General features: G+C 47.3%; 1 protein-coding gene across 3 annotated transcripts in view; it reads right to left on the bottom strand.

Annotated features, from left to right (window-relative positions):
* Positions 1–851: 851 nt before the first annotated feature.
* The window catches only part of CMKLR1 (chemerin chemokine-like receptor 1), a 38,742-nt gene continuing 19,679 nt past the window's right edge, over positions 852–19,914 (bottom strand). For 2 of the 3 annotated variants that reach the window (XM_048821427.2, XM_048821426.2), the window contains exons 2-3: positions 4,234–4,318; positions 852–3,272 (exon numbers count right to left, since the gene is read on the bottom strand). In XM_048821427.2, coding sequence (XP_048677384.1) covers positions 2,196–3,269 — 1,074 coding nt within the window. In that variant the 5' untranslated portion in view covers positions 3,270–3,272; positions 4,234–4,318 and the 3' untranslated portion in view covers positions 852–2,195. Of the gene's footprint in view, positions 3,273–4,233; positions 4,319–8,355; positions 8,483–19,914 lie in introns of those variants that run through there. The other variant, XM_075120106.1, reaches the window with a different exon arrangement.

A 19,914-nucleotide genomic window follows, 5' to 3' on the forward strand; every position in this document is an offset into this window, starting at 1 on the left:
CATTGGGATCTCAACCCAGAATTCCAATGGGCAGCGGAGACTGCGGGAACTGTGGGATAGCTACCCACAGTGCAACGCTCCGGAAGGCGACGCTTGCCTCGGTACTGTGGAAGCGCTCCGCCGAGTGAATGCACTTAATGCACTTAGAGCATTTTCTGTGGGGACACACACACTCGAATATATAAAACCGATTTCTAAAAAACCGACTTCTATAAATTCGACCTAATTTTGTAGTGTAGACATACCCCTAGAGAAGTTAGTAGCAAACGTCCTAACTCAGGAATGCCAAATCCAACTCGATTCTGATGTGGTGGAAGACCTAACTCACCCATTGTGAGGCTGATTTCCCCTCTTTGTAGATGCGGAGATCAAGGGCTGGCAAAGTCGGGGCTAGAATGGAAACTCAGTGCGACCTTATCTAGTTCTCCTCCATAATTATATCTCCGCTAGAGAATAAGTATTATAGATCTTTAGAGTAATTTCTATATAACCCTTTTACATTTCTATAGTGCCCTGGTACTTTTACCCCTTATAGATTCTATAAGACTTTTCCATAAGTGCTCCCGCTCAGTTTTAATCAGACAAGTTATTCTTCACTTCTTGTCTGAAACGGTTGTGTAGTGTTTTTGCATGCGGTGCCACGTTCAACCCCAGAGGTGGCTGCATTGTAGTAGTGGAAGAAGTTATCCTGGTACGTAGTACGTATATCAGAAACATTTTCTGATCCCTTTGCAGTACAGGTGTTACGTGAGTGTAAGTTTTTATCAGTATTCTGTCTGATATTTATTTGTTCTTCTGTATCCTTTCCGACTTCAGGTGGACTTGATGAGAAAAGAATGTTCAGAACACAATTTAAAAACTTATTATACTCGTACCAATATATTATATGCCTTTAAGATGTTGGTTAAGTGGCTATATGCATATTCTGTACATAACATATTCATAATCATTTTCTTATATAATAAGCAATATATATCCCAGCTAGACAAGCACCACATTTTGATCTCACTGTGTGTGATGGGCAAGGTGAAGATTTTGTCACGGTTATTTTTAGTAAAAGTCATGGACAGGGGCCCCTGCTGCTCGCTGCCCTCCGGGTGCCCCCACCACCTGTGGGTGGCCCCCCAGGTACTCCCAGCACCCTCTGGGGCCTCCTGCCACCTGCAGTGGCTGAGAGTTCTGGGGCCCTCACAGCCTGGTGCTGCTCGGAGCTCCAGGGCCCCCGCTGGCTGACAGCTCCGGCCCCCTGCTACCTTGGGGCTGACGCGGAAAATGTCATGGCAGTCTGTGAAAGTGACAGAATCCATGACTTCCGTGACATAATTGTATCCTTAGTGGTGGGCATTGGAAGGATGTCCTCAAAGCTAAGAGTTACAAGTCATGGCCTCCTCCACCTTCTCCCCAACTTCAGTGGGAAGGAATCTGTTTTTCTCTTCTCTGCACTTTTATCTCTCTTTGGGATAGGTCTCTTCAATTTCCTTGGTCTCTGGAAACTTCTACATTACCCAGTCTTCTAGTCATTTAAGGTAAAATTTTCTACATTTGGGTGCTAATTTGCCCATAGACTAAGCAATTGTGTGTGCAAATGGAGATTTGTGCATGAAAATACCAGTCTGCATGTGCAGTCACCACTAATGCAGGGTTTGAACACACAGTTATTAGGTGTGAGCATGTATAATCTTTGAGGATCTGATTTGGGCAAAAGACTAAATGAATTAACTAGTCCAGTAGTCAAAGATGGATGGATGGAAATGCATTTTGGCCACAGAGCGTTCTAAACTCTAGGACATAATAACCCATATCTGCAGTTTTGATTCCAGGTGCTTTAAGGTAGTATTGTCCTTCTCTTGAGCAGTTCAGGAGGCATGAGGAGAAAAGTGTAAAGGTGCAAGCAAAAGGTACATGGAGCGCTACCAGCACTGGTATTGCGAGTGCATATGGTCTGTCACTTTTTAACAATCTGGGTCAGAGAACCTATAGTGAAGATTCCTGGCACCCGTCATCAGACATGACTAATGTGGGCAGATGCACAGATTGGATCGGGAAAACCCAGGCGGTGCTTGGAACACTTCTTCAACCATATTTTGAAAGCACTAGAGAATGTTCAAAGATCTCAGTGCAATTATCTTTGGCATCCAAATAAAAGCTGATGGGAGCTTATCCTGGGTGAGCCCCTCAGGTACCACAGGTATTGCTCAGAGAAAGGCGGTCTCCTTTTCAGTCATTGAGGACATCTTTGAGAAGCTCCTCTGAGCGAGAGTCGAGTGGGTGGTGTCTTCACTTAGTGCGTTTACTAGTCTGGAGAGGATGGTCACCTTAAACTTTTTAAAGTCCTGGCCCATGAAGACATAAAGGATGGGATTCATGCAGCTGCTGGCCACAGCCAGAGCCGTGGTGATGGGAATCCCAATCATGAATACCATATGGGAGATGTGGTCATGCTGTGTTTCCAGGAGGTTCAGGACTTGGTAGGGGGCCCAGCACAAGAAGAAGGTCACAATAATGGCGACAATGATCTTGAAGGGCTTTTTGGATTTGGCGAGCCGGTTTCTTTTCAGCTTGAAGACGATGGTCATGTAGCAGACTGTGATGATGGTGATGGGAATGACAAACCCTGTCAGAAACCTGATGATGTTTACAGTCTGGTGTCTCATCATACCCTGAAGATGGTCAGACGTATTTCTGGACAAGGAGTAGTTATTAAAACAAATCACCTTGCCTTGGTGAGTTGCAGTGTCCCGGAAAATGAGAGATGGGAAACTCATGACCAAACCAACCACCCAGTCGACGACGCAAATCAAACAAGCCAGAGTGGTGGTTCGATGGTTCTGGGCCCAGACTGGGAAGACCACGGACACACAACGGTCAAGGCTGATCGTCGTCAGCAGCAGCACGCTGCTGTACAAGTTCAGGTTGAGGAGGAAGGAGTTTAACTTGCACATGGCTGCCCCAAAGACCCAATGGTAGTTCATGGCGGTGTACGCGATATTCAGCGGCAGGAAGATGTTGAAAAGAAAGTCGGCAACAGCCAGGTTGAGAAACCAAATGGCATTGATGGACTTTTTCATCTTGAAAGTGATGATCGTGATGACTAGGCCATTCCCCAGTATTCCCAGGAGGCAGGTGAGGCTGTAGATTACAACAGAGAGGATTCTAGCAATGTCTCTTGCATCATGTGATGGCTCTTGCTTAACACTAACCGTGGCCAAATCATCATCATAAATATCATAATCCACCAAGTTGTCATAAGAGGAATTGTAGATCTCCATTACCTGTAAACAAATCACAACAATTTCACCAGGCGGTTCTTTTATAGACTATCTCTCTGCTTGTTTCTGTTCGAGGCCAAATCAACAGGAGTGAAGAATTCAGGATTTGTCCCACAGACTTTAGTTTGTCGCATAAATGGATTGCTCCATGCTGCCTTAAATGCATGTGTCTACAGCTCTCCAGAGGAGCTGCATACCTGCATGTGAGGACAGAAGCTGGCAACTCTGTGCTTGTATCTAAGAGTAGAATGTGCACTGTTATGTCACAAAGTGGGGTTAAAATCATGTACGGGGCCAACATGATGCTATTGTATACACATTTGACATGCAATTTCTATGGGAAAACCTGCCTTTGGCTGCCTGCCAGCCCTTCCAGGACTGGTCAGTCAAATATAGCAAATCCTGGCTCAAAGACATGAAGGAAAGGCTGCAAGTCGTGGCATTTAAGTGCCTGTATTGGTCCAAACACTAGCTTCTCCCGTCGACACAGCTCCTGCCTCTCAGGGAGATGAAATACCCATGCAGACAGAAGCTCTCCTGGGGGTAGCGTCTTCACTGAGCACTACAGTGGCTGCACCGCAGCCCTTACTGTGGATTTACACTCGTAGGGCCGAGTGAAGAATTTTGCATTTGGTACCACAGGGCATGATCTAAAACTGTTTGATTGCATCACGGTTTGGAATCAGCCCCTCGCATTGCAAAATGGGTCTGATACGACCCACCCACCACCCAAGGGAGTGTCTGAGGCTTAATTCATTGGTGCTCTGTTAAGTGCTTTGAGATCCTCCGATAAGTGCAAAATATCATTGCTCTGCTCTTTCTCCTCCTCAGCATTCATTCAATTGCACATTTTGGGGCCAAATTTTACTCTCAGGCAAATATGCCTCTCAACTGACTTCTGTGGGATTGCGCAGGGATGACTAAGGCTAGAATGTCGCCCTGTACGCAGTTTATTAAATCTCACCTATTTACTCCCGTATTTTTTTCAGCTCCACTCTCAGTGTCCCTGTAGCAGGGGCCTCATCCACTCACCGAATAGCTGGAAACACCTGCAATACGGGAAAGAGAACCACCGGGTTTATTAGCCAGACCAACATGGACAGTTCTTCCCTTTGAAAGCACTCCCTATTCAGAGGCACGTGCAGGCGCACAGATAGAATATCAAAACAGGGATCGAACTAGGGCCATGCACCCTTCAGAAAGATGCGTTGGAAGGGAGGAAATCCATGTTTGTGTTGGGTTAAGACAAAAATCACAGGGATGATTACGAAATGCCAAGCCCAGAAGTGGCTGTTGTGATCATCTTGTCTGACCCCCTGCCTCACACAGGCCGGAGAACTTCCCCAAAATAATTGCTAATGCAGACCTTTTAGACAAACAGCCACCTGTGATTTTAAAAGGGTTGTTTGGGGAAGTTAAACTTATCTGATTTTTGCATGTAGTAATTTCCTCTGGCAACTCTTGCTACAGGGGCCACAGCAGTGTTTTTTAGTTAGTTAATTAATTAGCATATCTGACCTAAAGTTCCATTTGCTACCATCCCCTCCAGCTCTTGTTGCTTCCAGCCTCTCTATCAAGGATTTTCCAAACTTGATAAATGAGTGTAAGTTTAATCTTGTTTCTGAGCCCCTGGAACAACCACAGCTACAATTTCCCCCACCATGCCCGGCTGGTAAACCTGTGGATCTTTTTCTGCTGGCTGGATTCTTCGTCGTCACATGGACGCTGCTCACATCACAGTCGTCTTACTCAGATAGAAACTTTCTACATGCCATTACTGTAAATAGAAGACCTTACTCATCAGTCCTGTCTGCTGCTGCCTAACCACCAGCACCACTTTGGCTTCTCTGCTGCACACTGGCAAGGAATGAGACATTGATAGTGTAATTAAGGGGATATGCACATAGCCTATTGAATATTGTATCACTCACATGGCAGCTTGTGAGGGTGAATTTCTCTGGTAATCCAAGATTTATTAAAAAATAACATCAGTGGGCAGAGACATCCTCGGCCAGCTCTTTTAGGATTCTTGTGTGCAAGTTATCCAGGCTGGCTAATTTAAAAATATATATCTCTAGATGATATTGTTTAACATCCTCCTTAGTTACTAATGGACTGGAAAGTACGTTAGCCTCCTTGTGTGATAGGATTACATCATCCATTTACTGAGTTAAAAATTCCTATCGCCTGTCACCAGAAGTTTACCTGTGTAAGGACTGAGTAATGAACCAAAGCACTCCGTCTAAAGACCTCTGAACTGTGCCAGTTTCCACATCTGAATCTACATTCAAATGCAAATTTTGAGGCTTGGACCCATCTCTCTGTCAATTAGTGATAAGTCTGGAGGTTCAGATAAGTCTTTTTGTACATCTCAACATTTCCCAAACTGCCTAAATTTCCTGGGTCTGACAAACTGAGCTAGATACCTCAGGATAATACTAGACAACTGTTCATTTACAGAATTCAATAAGAATTGTTCCTGTTTGAATCAATATTTGCCATTTGCCTCAGTTTTGTATTAGCTGTTGATTTTTATCTTCTTCTCCTAGGTAAAGAGTAGCTGTCTTTGGATTGACATAGAACAAACAGTAATAAAAGCACAAAATACAGTGACATATCATCTGCCCCTTTTGTGCAAGAACTGAACCAGCCCTTCACCTCAAGCTTGAACTAAATGAGGGTGTTTGCCAGTGTTCTCGCTAAGGGTCGTTACATGCTGCCCTTGGCTCTGCAGCCACTATCTCATGTGGAAGATGCATCTCATGCGTATGCTGGTCGCAAAGGGCCATAGGGGAAAGCCTGGTTGGCTTTTGTTTTATTTTAATTATTTTTAATTGTCATTCAGCTCTGCATGCCCTGTGCCCTACAAGGACCCCGAGTTCCAAAACCCAACTGGAAAGGCTGCCCTGCTCTTAGTCTAGCCCAGCTAGAAGCAGGGAGAAGCAAAAAAATGAGGCGAGAGAACAAGATTTTTAAGCCTCGCTTTGCAGATTCCCCAAGTTTGATCGCTCAGAAAACATCCCGGCAATGCTGAGAGCTGGGCTCATGCTGTGCAGTTCAGCTCTGCTCAGGGCTAGATTCTGAGACACCCCATCACTCCCAATACAAGTCAGGGAGTGTTTAGGATCCAGGGTGATGAATTCGGCCCATCCCTGAGAATCTCAATTTATGGGAGATTTGCTGATGGAACCAAGGAACGTTTGGCAATTTGTCCATCAGCTACTCATGGTCCCAGGTCAGGAAAGCACTTAGGACTTATCTACAGGATGTGGTGATGCACCCTCCGGGGGTGGGATTTGTAAAGCATACTCAGGTGTTGCACATTAATTGAGCCATGTCCACCCTCCTAAAGGCTCCCGAGTGCACTTCAAGCTGGTGTGTGCTGAACCTTTAGTGCACACCAGCATAATGTGCAGCACCTGGACCACATAATGCACAACACCTGAGTGCACTTTACAAATCCCACCCTGTAGGGTGCATTGCCACGCTAAGTAGACAAGCCCTGAAGCACCTGCTTAACTTTAAGCACAGCGCTCAAGTCCCATTGACCTCAAGAGTTAGGCACATCTTGAAGTGCTTTCCTGAACCAGAGTCCAGGTGACGACACTGGATTGGGTCTTACGCTGCTGCATGACACCTCAGCCACTGCCTTGTATCAGTCTCACTTCAGGACAAACCAACTGACTGTAATAAACTAACAAACCAAGTGACTGTAATAAATAAAGGGAGACAACTAAGTGACTGTAATAAATGAGATTTTTAGAACCCGGCTTGTATGTTGGCCTGAATTGAAAGGAGGCCTGCCCCTGGTGAACCCTTTATTGTTGTGAGGAGGAATTAAAGCTGATGATCCAGCGGAAGTAACAATAGCAGCAGAAGTGGTTGTTATACAGCTGACTGTTAATGTTCCTGTTTAACGAGCCGTTCTGACAGTTCCCTTTATAGACCAGTGATTTTCACATTGTTACCTTTCGAAAGGCAAAACCAGAGATGGTCTCGATGGCAGGAACCGGCTTCATTTGCCCTGCAGGGTTTTATGGGAGAAGGCTTCCGTAAAAGAGCAGGGAGCTGCCTTCCCTGGTTCATCCTTCCTCATACAAACAGGCCCCCAAATGATCCAACCCGCCTTTGCGCACCCCATGACACCCAGCCCCGGCACTGCCGTATCGCTAAGGGAAACGGTAGCATCTCTGACTCTTACTGAACAGGTCCGGAGTACTTTTTTTTAGCAGGGTGTAGAACGCAATATAAGGGTGGAAGATCTGGCTAGGTTTGAGGGATCCCGAGTTTCGAATCTGGGTCTGCAGGCACCCAGACTGCAGCCACCACCCAGCAGGGAGTGTGGGCTGATGGACCCTACCTCAACACAGGCACCATCTACGAAGCTCCTGATTGGAGGAGACCTCTGGCCTCTCTGATTGGCTCAGACTCCCTATTTAAGCCAGAAGGAGGCACAGGCAGTTGTCTGGGCAATGAGCTGAATCCCTGACCAGCTGTTATATTAGACCCTGCCTTCCAGTCCTCTTCCTGGTTCCTGCCCTGTTCCAGATCCCTGCTTTTACACCCCACCCCTGGCTACTGTCTCTGGCTCTGACCCTGGGCTCGACTCCTGACTCTGCCTCCGGCTCTGACCTCCAGCTCCAGTTCCTGGTTCCCAGCTTCTGCTCTGACCACTAGGTCCAACTGCCTAAGTCCCAGACCACAACATTAGGGGAAAAGTTTGATGCCTATGGAGTCTGCTCCATTTCTAGAGCAAACCCAAACCCAAACAGAAGGATGGTTCTGAAGTGGTCAGTTGAACTCTCCGCACCAACTCCTCCTACCCGTCTCTCTCTCTCTCTCATACACTTGTTTTTCTTTTGTACTACTGTGATCCATCCAATCGCTTAAAATACCACTGCTACTCTTGATGTAACTCTGGCCTGACCAGTAGCAGAAAGTCCCTGTTCATGTGAGATTTCCAGCCTAATTTCACAGGCCTCAGAAAGGTGGATGGTTCTGATAAACATCAGAATGTCTACGGCCTTTTCTTTGCTGAATCTGAACTCTGAACCTTTCTGAGGTTGGCCCATCCGAACAAACTCACCCAATGCTCTCTGTGATGATGGGGAATTCATCTTGTGTGATACACACCCCTGATGATCCGGAGGTTCCTACAGCAGCTCCTTGGCAGTTGCACATTGGCTGAAGAAATCTTTAAATATAAATGACAGATTGCTGGCCGGGGTGAGCTTACTTCTGATTAGCGCTCATACACCGCACTGAATAGTGAGGTATAAGTCCCCAGCTAGGAGAATGCATGTGGAGAAGTTTTATGATGTTACCAGAACTTTGTTCCCATGGAGCTCACACGCGTCTTTTTTTATTTAAAAATTCTGTTTTATTGTTGCTCCGAACAACTAGTTCCCAAGGTGACATTTCGCTTGACATTTCAAAGCTATATTTAATGGGTTATTTATTGGGATTCTCTGTTTATTTGGTTCTTTTTTACTTTCTTTTTATTGGACATTAACATTTGGACAATAAAAGGAGAATGTACAAAGCAAATGACTAAAAAAAACCCAAACTCTTGCTAGTCAGACAATCAAAGCTTCCCTGGGAATAGGAGAGATTCCATGTACTCTAAGTAACACTCAGTGAGCCAACACCAGGTACGTAGGGCCTAAGCCATGCATAGGCCTTGTGGCTAGTCTTCTGCACTGGGGTGACTTTCACCTGGGGTGCATTGGTACAATGTACATTGAATGAGAGAAATCTCGGGCTAGAAAGGACCTGGAGAGGTCATCAAGTCCAGGCCCCTGCACTGAGGAAAGACCAAGTACACCCGATGGATGTTTTTCACCCTGTTCTTAAAAGCCTCCAATGACGGAGATTCCACAACCTCTCTTAGAAGCTATTCCAGAGTTTAACTACCCTGACAATTAGAAAGTCTCCCCTGCTGCAGATTAAGCCCATCACTTCTTGCCCTACTTCCAGTGGATGTGGAGAACAATTAATCCCCATCCCCTTATAACAGCCCTCAGCACAGGTGATGACCATTGTCAGACTGGTCTCATGAAGATAGCAATGGGAGATAATCCCTTCCATGCTACTGCAGGTGGAGGTGAGCGTGAATATATCCCAGAAAAGGCATCTCACTGGCTTCTGAAAAATCTGTAAGATGAGCCCTATGGAATCAGTCGTTCAGCCCCAGGACCCAGCCTGGTGGAAACTAACTGATGCTCTCAGAGGAAGAGGAAACCTATATCCTCCTGGTCAGTTCTGCAATGTTTCATATGTGGAGAGAAAGATACTGCTATGCTGAAAGATGCTAATGGCTGCTACCAGTGGATTCTGGGATTCAAAAGAAGTCACAGACCTCATTAAGGCCAATGGGTGGCCAAGGATCTTCCTTCAGGCTCAGTAGAAGGAGCAATCAAACCCCATTATGTTGTAAAGACAACTGCAAACAATAAATGCTACCACCCAAGGACTAGGCTGCCTGGCAGGTCAGAGCTAAGCCATGTGGACTGAGGGATTTCCTGGATGCAAACTCAGGGGATAGGATATTTGATTGCTGCCTGTGGGTGTTGGAAACAGAAGACGGAGTAGTGAGCATGACCCAGAGAGGAAGCAAAGAGATAGAGCTTCTTGGGCACAGAGTTCACTGGAGTGTCAGACTGGGAGATTTCTGAGCAAAGAAACTGCCTGCTCTTGTTTGTTTCTACTATGTTCAGAGAAACAGGACTTCATGTGTGTTCTTTGAAAACAAACAATGCTACACAAAGAAAATACCTGCCTTGTATCACTGATTCCTCATCCAAATGGAAACAACCCTGCAAGGCCCCACATATTGACTAACCACTCAGGCCAAAGGGGCAACCACTCCCTGACCCATGCAGTTACCAGCTGATGGCATAAAGCATGAGTTGATTATCCTCTTAGAGTGGATAGTGGTTACAGCTGGTCAGGAAATTGGAGTTTTTCCTGTGAAAAATTTCAAAGAATATGGAAATATTTTCATTTTTGTCAAAAATTTTCTGCAAAAATGTTTCAGCATTTTGTTGTATAACTGCAAGCCAAAAATGTTGTTGTTTTTTTGACAACTGAAAATTTGCAGTTGTCAGAAATGGACATTTCCCAAAGAAAGGTGCATTTAGACCCAAAAATGTCATTTTCGATCAAAAAAATCGTTGCTGCACAATTGTCGACCATCTCTAGTGACTATGTAATGCAAGCCCTCTTGGAATAAGTGATTATCCAAGGAGTAACAGCATGTGAGTATAAACCAGCAGCCACCATTATCTGGCTCTTTGCTGTTCTGGTCTAAAGCAGAAGCAGTGTATGATCCAGAATCAGCCTGGGTCTGTCTGTGTATTCAGACCAGGGAGATTAGCACACTCAGACTGGGACAGCTGGTGTGCTCATGCAGGGGTAACTGGGAACCCCAGGTCAGGATGCTCCCACAATGCTCAGCCCAGGATGACTGGTTGACGCCCTCTGGGATGGGCAGTGCCTTGGACTGGGGTAGCTGGCACAATCGGGTGGGAATGACTGACATAGACAAGCCTGTTCGGCGGGTGCACCCATTCGGCTCAGCTGGTGCACTGGTTTGGGCATGGCTGTGTGCACATGTGACATGACTGACACACGGAGATGGAGAAAAAGGAAGGCTTTGTACTGGGACCATTGTGCTGATTGGTAATTTGCTTGTAACAAGGAGTGTGGCATTCTAAATTAATCTTCTAGGGTGAAGTTCACCCCTGTACAGACGGCCACCTTGGGTCTGTGTACACTGTGTATTCCAACCGCAAATGTTATTGCAATAAAATAGCCACATACCTAGTTTGTATACTCCATTTTAAACCATATGCCTAGTGACAAATCCTTCGACAGCTCACCCCGAGAAAGAGTTAGATATAAACTGGTGCAGACTGTAGAAACTTGAGCTGAGCAGAGGCAGAATCCAAGAAATTAGCTGGAAAATATTTTTTTCGTATTATCTAAATAGCTGCGTTTACAGTGGCAATCACGGAAGCATTCCCCATCATTTGGCACTGCACAGTATGTCTCTGTCCTCGGCATCAGAGGATGATAGCTTGCAGCAGGGAGCGGTTCAAAGCCATTTAATAATTACTATAGGCTGGAGAACATTGAGCCTTCGACAGCTGAAAAGCCACTTCACTATCAGATAGCCCCAGAGAGACACATACAAAGAAGCGAACAGGTTTAGGCCGATGCATTCAATGAGCTTCTGCTAAAGTAACAGGTGATGCTAAAAATTCTAAGTGAAGGTTGGAATATATAAGTAGGTGTTTTCAAATGTCTTAGCCAGCTGCCTGCATAGAGATCTAACTTGTTTCTGTGTCTCTGTCTACACACACACACACACAGGGGCAGAAACTCTGTGCCTAGCTTCATTCATTTGTTTCACTTGTGTGTGTGTCCATTTGTCTGTCTAAATCAGACCATGGATTTGTCCATTGTGTTCCCAAGGGTTACCAGTGCATTCAGACCATCACCAGACACTGTTCAAGCCAGGCACCCACTGAGTGGGCAATGACAAGCCATTCCAGGCTACAGAACGGCAGGGTGCAGACACCTGGTGTACAGGTGACAAATAAAACGCACACACGTGTCACCTCCTCACAAACCTTCATGCACCAGGGCTGGTCACTGTAGGTTTGTGCTGATTTGTTCTGGTTCAAGCCAGACCCTTTGTGCAGCCCTGTCCATGAGACACTCATCACTAAGAGGTCACAGACGAGCTGATGGGATCTCCACACACACACCTCTATTGGGTTGTGTGATGGTATTTTTTTTAAATCAGACTTTTGGGGTTTGCGCTGCCCTGGCTGACGCGTGGGCCTTTGTGGCGGTGGTGCTGGCCGTGGCTAGGTGGTCCAAGGGGGTGTGCTGCAGCAGGAAGTGGGGTTATTACATTTAATTTCAGGATCCCACCTTTAAAGTACTACGCAAGGTATATCCTGGTATACACACCCTGCTAGTCACACGGGTCTTGGGTGTTCCAGTTTGTTCTATGTAAATGCAGCTGGAAGGACCGTCACGCAGGCAGCAAAGAAAGGCCAGTCCTGGGAGTCTGACTGTGGGATCTGAGGGTACGATGGTGCGTACCAAATGACTATGGTATGTGGAGAGCAGCAGAGAGCTCACCAGGGAGACTTCTACTGCAGCACACCCTGTCTGATCCCTGGGTGAATGTGCGTCCACAGGAACAGGCAGAGAGAGATGCCCTGGTTATAAGCAGGGGAGAGGGTCAGAGTGCAGTTACTCTGTGCATAGCTGGAGCAACTACCTTGCAGTCAATGGAGCACCTCCTTATTTACACTGGCAAAGGTAAGGGCAGAATCTGGCCATGGGGAAGGAGAGAAACCACTATGCCCTGCACACTCGTCCTTCAGGGCAATCAGCGTCTCCTGACATGCATCTTAGAGAAAGCCACGACAAGCTTGCGGAAAGGCAAGAGCAACTCCGGGCTGAGCTGTGTGGGCAAATTCTTCACCGACAGCAAAATGCTGCTTTGGGGCACTCCCCAGAGCCTTTACGACGATGCTGTCTCCATAGTCTGAGCTTTCGAAACAGAAAAAGTCTATTTTTTCTGCCAACAGGTGACCCCCATTTTTGCCCAGCCGAAATCTGATTTCCCGGCCAAGCACCAGCCCGCGGGTGTGAGAGAAACTTGTGCTGCCCTGCTGTGCGTGTCCTGCAGAGAGAGGACCTCCACCTCCAGAGCTGCCGGTCCAGCATGTCCCCTCAGCCCCACAATTCTGGTGCTTTATTGAACGATGGATCTCAAGCAAGGCACATGGCTAGTTAAAGGCCTGATCCACAGGCGCTGAGGACAATGACAGTCTGGATCTGTCCCTAACCCCAGGCTAAATCCTGATAGCCAAGACAGAGTTCCTTACCTAGACAAACTCCTGTGGATTTCAGCAGGAGCCCTTGACTGAATACTGGGGAAACAGCGAGTAAAGCACTCTGGGGTCAGCCCCGTGGTATTTTGCGACCTGAGCTTCACTCGTGAGCCTGTTAGACATTTCTTCTACTTCAGTTTTTTCCTTTTCTCATAACTAGCAGTATCACAGAGCTAATCTCACGGCTCCTCTCCGTAATCCTCTCTATCCGACATCTGCAACCACAGACCCAGCCTTCCACCCACAGACTGGAAAATCTGCCCACAGAGTACTGACATTCGAGCCAGATTTTGCATGTTCACAAGTTTTGCTGGCAGACATGAAATTGGCTAAGGGACCAGTCCAGTTCTGTGAGTAATGGAAATCGCAGACAGATGTTTGGGGAACATTTGGTTAGTGGAGTCCTGCCAACCTCCTGTGCTTCTGCCAGCATTAATAAAAGACAGCCGGAGACATGGCTGGAGCAGACATGGGCCTGAAAATAGTTTCGTCGTCAGCCTTGGGCCTGGAAGTTGTTCCTTCTCTCACACCCACTGGCTCAGACTTTTCTGTCATTGATGCTTCAATTATATCATTTATACGTTAAAACAACAGACCTGGAGTTTCCAGCAATAATCTCATCCTCTGTAATGATTCCTTTTATTCGTATCCCTGGCAATGCAGTTGATTAACAACAGGAGTTATGTTTATATTAGCAACAGGCAAACCTCTGACAGGGATAATTGTTCAGGGATATAGAAGCACCGAAAGATCAGATGCTCCCTTATTAAGGGAAATACTGCAGTAAAAGAACAATATGTTGCACTGACATTATTACTGTGTTAAGAACCCTTGCTGCAGAATATTGGAATGGACGTTTGCAAGGGTTAAATGACCATCAGCTGAATGACTCAAACTTCTTGAGGCTGTAGAATCGATGGCCTTGATTTGGGAAAATATCCCTATTCAGGAAAGCACTTACATACATGCTCAATTTGAATGGGATGCAAACACATGCTCAGAGTTAAGCTTAACGGTATTGGGAGGGGCTTACCCAGGAGCGCCCCCTTAAACCCTTAAGGCATTGCAGAGGTTCTTCTACTCTAGCGCCCCCTATTGTCTGCCATTCTGGTTCTGCATCACTCTGCAACTTCTGGGGCCTCGTCCTCCAGCCAGGTCCCCTGCCAGGGTAACACAAGTCTAACTAAAAGGCCAAACAAACAAATGATTCTTCTGCCCCTCTTGGGCTACTCCTCAGCCCATCTTCTGGGCTCAGCTCCATGCCCCACATGTCAGTGCTCTAGCTGGAAAAAGCCTCAAGAGTTGAGTCTTGCATCTTGCAAAGTCAGGGCCCTTTTACGCTGAACTCCCATAAGGGAAGAAGCCATGAATCAAAGACTGACCACTCGGGTAACCTAACCTCAGCCCATGCAATTGGCAGGTCACCTGCATCCTTCCCGCCAATGCCTTCTCGCTATCCCTTGCGGGGAGAGGGTCGCCTCCACCACTTCCCTGGGGACTGTCTTTCCACTCTGCAACTGCCTTTCCTTCCAGTTGATCTCTCTCCTAATAGCTAAGCCTGGAAAGGAGAATTGAGCAAAGCCTGCCTGCAAACAGGAAGCTGGGCAGAGAGATAAGATGGGTAGGGGCGGGGGGAGGGAATATATTAAATAGAGAGCCCACAAGTGCAGGGGAAGATGTGAAATAAGAGGGGAAAGCTTGAAAGTTAGAGGGTGATGAGATCTGCAGTTTGACCCATGACAGAGGGAAAGGCTCGGCGTCAGTGCAGACCCAGGTAGGAATTTATTCTCCCCCAAAGCTCTAGGGTGTTTAAACCTGGGGCGGGGGTGTTATTTTGGGACCATCTCCGAGGACAAATAACCTGGGATAGGGGCATCCCGATTTGTTACAACCCTCAGAAAGGTTTGTCCGGGGGACAGGTTCCTTTCTACAGGAGCTGGTCCCTCAGCCCCGAGCTCAGTGATGGAACTCACACCCAGGTCTAGGAAACCCGGCCTAAGAGCAGTGGGTCACATTATATTCTGTGACATCTTCTCCCACCATCCCTTCACTCCACCAGGAACCAGCCACCAAGCAGCTCTCAGAGAAAGCCTGTTTATCTTCCCCGATACACTCAACCCGCCACTCCGTTTGTTTTCTAAAATCATTCCTTTCCAGAGCAGAGATAAGGCTGCACAGTGCCTGCATATGGCTGATTTATGTGCTCAGCATCATGGCTCTATGGAAGGAATGTTTGTAACCCTAGCAGTGAAGCAAGGATATAAAACCCGGCTCTCCGAGCAGAATCTGTGCGGCATGGGTGGAGACGCTTCTATTAGTGTAGGGCCAGAACGCCACGCACATTCTGTGTCCTAAAATTACCGCCGTACTGTGACTGGGGTCCTAATGGGGAGCCAGCTGTGGTTACTCCATTAGGGTGAACTGCAAAGAATGGGGCAGACAATCCCCCAAAACTGGTGGACATTCCAATACTTAGATTTACCAAGCCAGGCTAAAACAGCTTCTTTATTACCTCACTGGTTACTCAGAAGTCCAAACAATGCAGTTCCCTTAAAGTGATCCAGCCTCAGGCCTCCATCCAGGTACCTAAGTCAAATATGATGGTTTCTGAAAATCTTATTTCATCCTATAAAAGAAAAGGTCCTACCAATCCCAAAGGATCGGACACATCACCTCCCAGGTTAATGAATATTCCAGATCTTACTCAAATACAGCCAATTCTTATTAACTAAACTAAACTTTATTAGAAAGCAAAAGAGAGAGTATTGTTAAAAGATCAATATACCTACAGATATGAGTTCAATTCACGTGGGAGCAGATTCAGAGCAGAGATGGTGAGCTTTGCAATTGCTAAGAGTTCTTTCAGAAATAGTTCATAGGTTATAGTCCAATGTCCAAATCTCATATTCAGGGCATCCCAGCATAACTGGGACCTCAGTCTTGTGACTCAAACTCCCCCTGATGAAGCCTAAGCTGATCTGAGATGACAGAATCAGGACCCAAGGATCTTTTATACAATTTCATATCTTTTGCCAAGATGGAGTTCAAAAGGTAATTAGGATGACTTTGAAGGAGGTCCATCACTGGTACTTAGCTATAGAATTAACATAAGGCAATTTGCTTGTTCCTCCACCATTCACAGATGATTTGCTATACATGTAAAAGAGAGATGAATACTGAGATATTCTGTGTTTACAATTCATTTAAATGACAGGATGTTCTTTTGACCTCTGAATTATACGGATATAGCATAGACAGGTTTCAGAGTAACAGCCGTGTTAGTCTGTATTCACAAAAAGAAAAGGAGGACTTGTGGCACCTTAGAGACTAACCAATTTATTTGAGCATGAGCTTTCGTGAGCTACAGCTCACTTCATCGGATTCATACTGTGGAAACTGCAGAAGACATTATATACACAGAGACCATGAAACAATACCTCCTCCCACCCCACTCTCCTGCTGGTAATAGCTTATCTAAAGTGATCATCATTTCCAGCACAAATCCAGGTTTTCTCACCCTCCGCCCCTCCCCCCCCCCCCCCAAACTCACTCTCCTGCTGGTAACAGCCCATCCAAAGTGACCACTCTCTTTAAAATGTGTATGATAATCAAGGTGGGCCATTTCCAGCACAAATCCAGGTTTTCTCACCCCCCCCACCCCCCTCCAAAAACCACACACACAAACTCACTCTCCTGCTGGTAATAGCTCATCCAAAGCGACCACTCTCCAGAGTCTCCAGCTAACTGCGCCCCTGTGTTGTGTTGGAAGTGAAGTGTGTGAGCAGCTTTCTGACGGCTGGACCAACATGTGAAATAGAGATGGGTCCTTCAGCACTCTGGACATGAATAGCATACTGATAGCTAAATAGACACTGAGCAGCATGGGGCCCAAAATAGATCAAATAGACAGGCCAGAGACGGGAAGGATGTCCTTGTGCTTAGAGCTCTGGGCTGGGACTTAGGAGAGGTGAGCTCAATTCCTGGCTCTCCCATCGACTGTTCTAATGAGTTATGTGATCTCTCTCACATAACTTGGAAAAGAGGAGACTAAGGGGGGATATGATAGAGGTCTATAAAATCATGAGTGGTGTGGAGAAAGTGAATAAGGAAAAGTTATTTACTTGTTCCCATAATATAAGAACTAGGGGCCACCAAATGAAATTAATGGGCAGCAGGTTTAAAACAAATAAAAGGAAGTTCTTCTTCACACAGTGCACAGTCAACCTGTGGAACTCCTTGCCTGAGGAGGTTGTGAAGGCTAGGACTATAACAGGGTTTAAAAGAGAACTGGATAAATTCATGGAGGTTGAGTCCATTAATGGCTATTAGCCAGAATGGGTAAGGAATGGTGTTCCTAGCCTCTGTTTGTCAGAGGGTGGAGATGGATGGCAGGAGAGAGATCACTTGATCATTACCTGTTAGATTCACTCCCTCTGGAGCACCTGGCATTGGCCACTGTCAATAGACAGGATACTGAGCTGGATGGACCTTTGGTCTGACCCAGTATGGCCATTCTTATGTTCTCTGTGCCTCAGATCCCTGCCTAGAACCCGGGGATGGTAAGGCTTCCCCAATGCACAGGGGTGCTGTGCAGAACTAAGCTACTGCAGTGACCGGGGCAATATAAGTGCCCTCTTTAGGGAGATATGATAAAGCTCACAGTGCTTACTCCTGGTGTTCAAGCAGCCAGTGGCTTGAGTTCCAACGTTCATATTGAGTTCCAGGTCCAAAGTTTGGGTGGGGGGTCTGAGGCAGACCCATTTCTAGCTTGACAGCTGTAAATAGGGGCAGTGAGAGAGGAAAATAAGGATGTTCCCTTGAAATCCTGCCCATTGTGGTAGGGGAGCTCAGTGGGGCCAAGTAGGAAAATGGCCAATGTTTCACTAACAAAGTCCACCGGTCCTTCCTCAACAGCTGGGCTGTCACATGGGCCCTGCCTTCACCCGCCCCCTGCCTTCCAAACTGCTCCATCCCGATGCTCCAGCATCAGCGACCAGCAGGCAGGCAGTGGCTATTTCCCTTCCAAGAAGTACCTGAACCAGGCATTAATTAAACCCTGCAACTCCCGATTTCCTCTGCCAGGCTCAGAGCTCAGCACTGATTGGTGAGTATGCCACTCCAGTGCCCCGTGCAATGCCATGGTCCTCTGAGGCCACTGTGCAGCCCCCTGAAGAACACGTAGGAGATTAAAAGCAAAGGAATGAGAGATGGGGAGCGTTTCCTACCTGCTTCGGTCACATTTGCCGGTCTGGGAGATGCAAAGAACTTAGGGAAGGCCGCTGCTTTATTGGGGGCATTCAGACGCATTGACATCAGTGTTGTATGTTTCAGTCCCTTATCCAGTCGCATATTGCAGTAATTATCAATACTGAGTATGAAAACAAGACCTGACTGTCACTCTGTGAGGGTCGCATGTTATCTAAACTCTGGTCCTTCAAGGCTCGCTGAGCCAGTGGAGTTTGAATGCCTGCCCAGTTCTGCTTCATGTCACCACCTCACCACCAGCAAATCGAAGGCTCCAGTCCTCCCATTGGACCCACAAGGGACCACTCCCACAGACCCAATTGCTGGACTAGGGGCTAATCATATTAGTTAGGCCGTGAGCTCTCAGTCTGGGGGCTGTGACCCACAAGGGGTTGCACACAGGTGTCAGGGGACATACCCGCCTCTGAGAGATAGGTAAGTGGCAGGAAATCTCATGGCCAAGGAGCAGAGAGCATGGTCCTATGGAAGGGAGGGCACTGGAGAAGGGGGAATTGGCTGATGAGAGAACTGAGAGCGATGGGAAAGAATCAGGCTCCAATGCACCATGGTTAGTGAAGACTTTAGGGCCCTCTGAGTCTCTTAGTTTCACGCTGTTGAAATAATGGCCGCTTGTCTCCGCCCCCATCGCAAATGACCCTGCAGGCAGGAGAAACGCAGAGGGAAAGACCGAAGATAATGAGCGCTTTGGGCCAGCCAAACAAATAACAACTGCACTTTGCGCCAAGCCCTTTTGGTCTGAGCACCTCAAAGCGGGGGGGTGAGTCTCACCATCCCCTTCTCCAGATGGGGAAACTGAGGTGCTGAGATCGGCCCAAACTCGCACAGCGAGTCAGTGTCAGGATCCAGGAGAGCGCCCTGGGCTCCTGCCTGCCAGGCTGTGTTTGAACCACCGCACTCCCCCAGCGCCGACCCACTCCTCTGACTTCACCCAACTCAAAGGCGCGTGCTGGTTAGGTGTGCTGAAGCCGTACCTGCTCGCGGGCTGGCCAGGTGCTCCCCTGCCTCTGTGCTGCGGCCGCTGCATGGGAGGAGAAGGACCCCCCCACACCCCCGCTTCAGTTTCTCTCTCGCATTCCAGCTGCAGGAGCTCAGTGCTGTGGTTCTCTTCACAGCCCACCCAGCACTCGGTCTCCTTCCCTGCACCTCTGCCAGAGAGCTGCCCCCCGTCTAGTCCTAGGCCCCAGGGACCCAGAGGGGACTCTGATTAAGGCAGCTCTGGCTCTCCTCACCCGGCCTGGCTGCTCGGCCGGCCCACCCAATAGCTGGAGAGCCACCCTTTCTTGGCCCCCTCGCCGGCTGACTCCAACCCGTAATTAGATTGCTCTGGTGGCAACGAACTCGCTCCGGAACTAGCAACCGGGCCTCTGCAAACATCAACAATAAATGAACAAGGCAGCCTTGGAAAGCCCATCTCGCCCACGGAGGACCTGATTTACGAGGGAGGCACAAAATAGGACTCGTTCAAT

This window comes from Caretta caretta, chromosome 15, assembly GCF_965140235.1.
Source record: "Caretta caretta isolate rCarCar2 chromosome 15, rCarCar1.hap1, whole genome shotgun sequence".
NCBI classification, from domain to species: Eukaryota; Metazoa; Chordata; order Testudines; family Cheloniidae; genus Caretta; species Caretta caretta.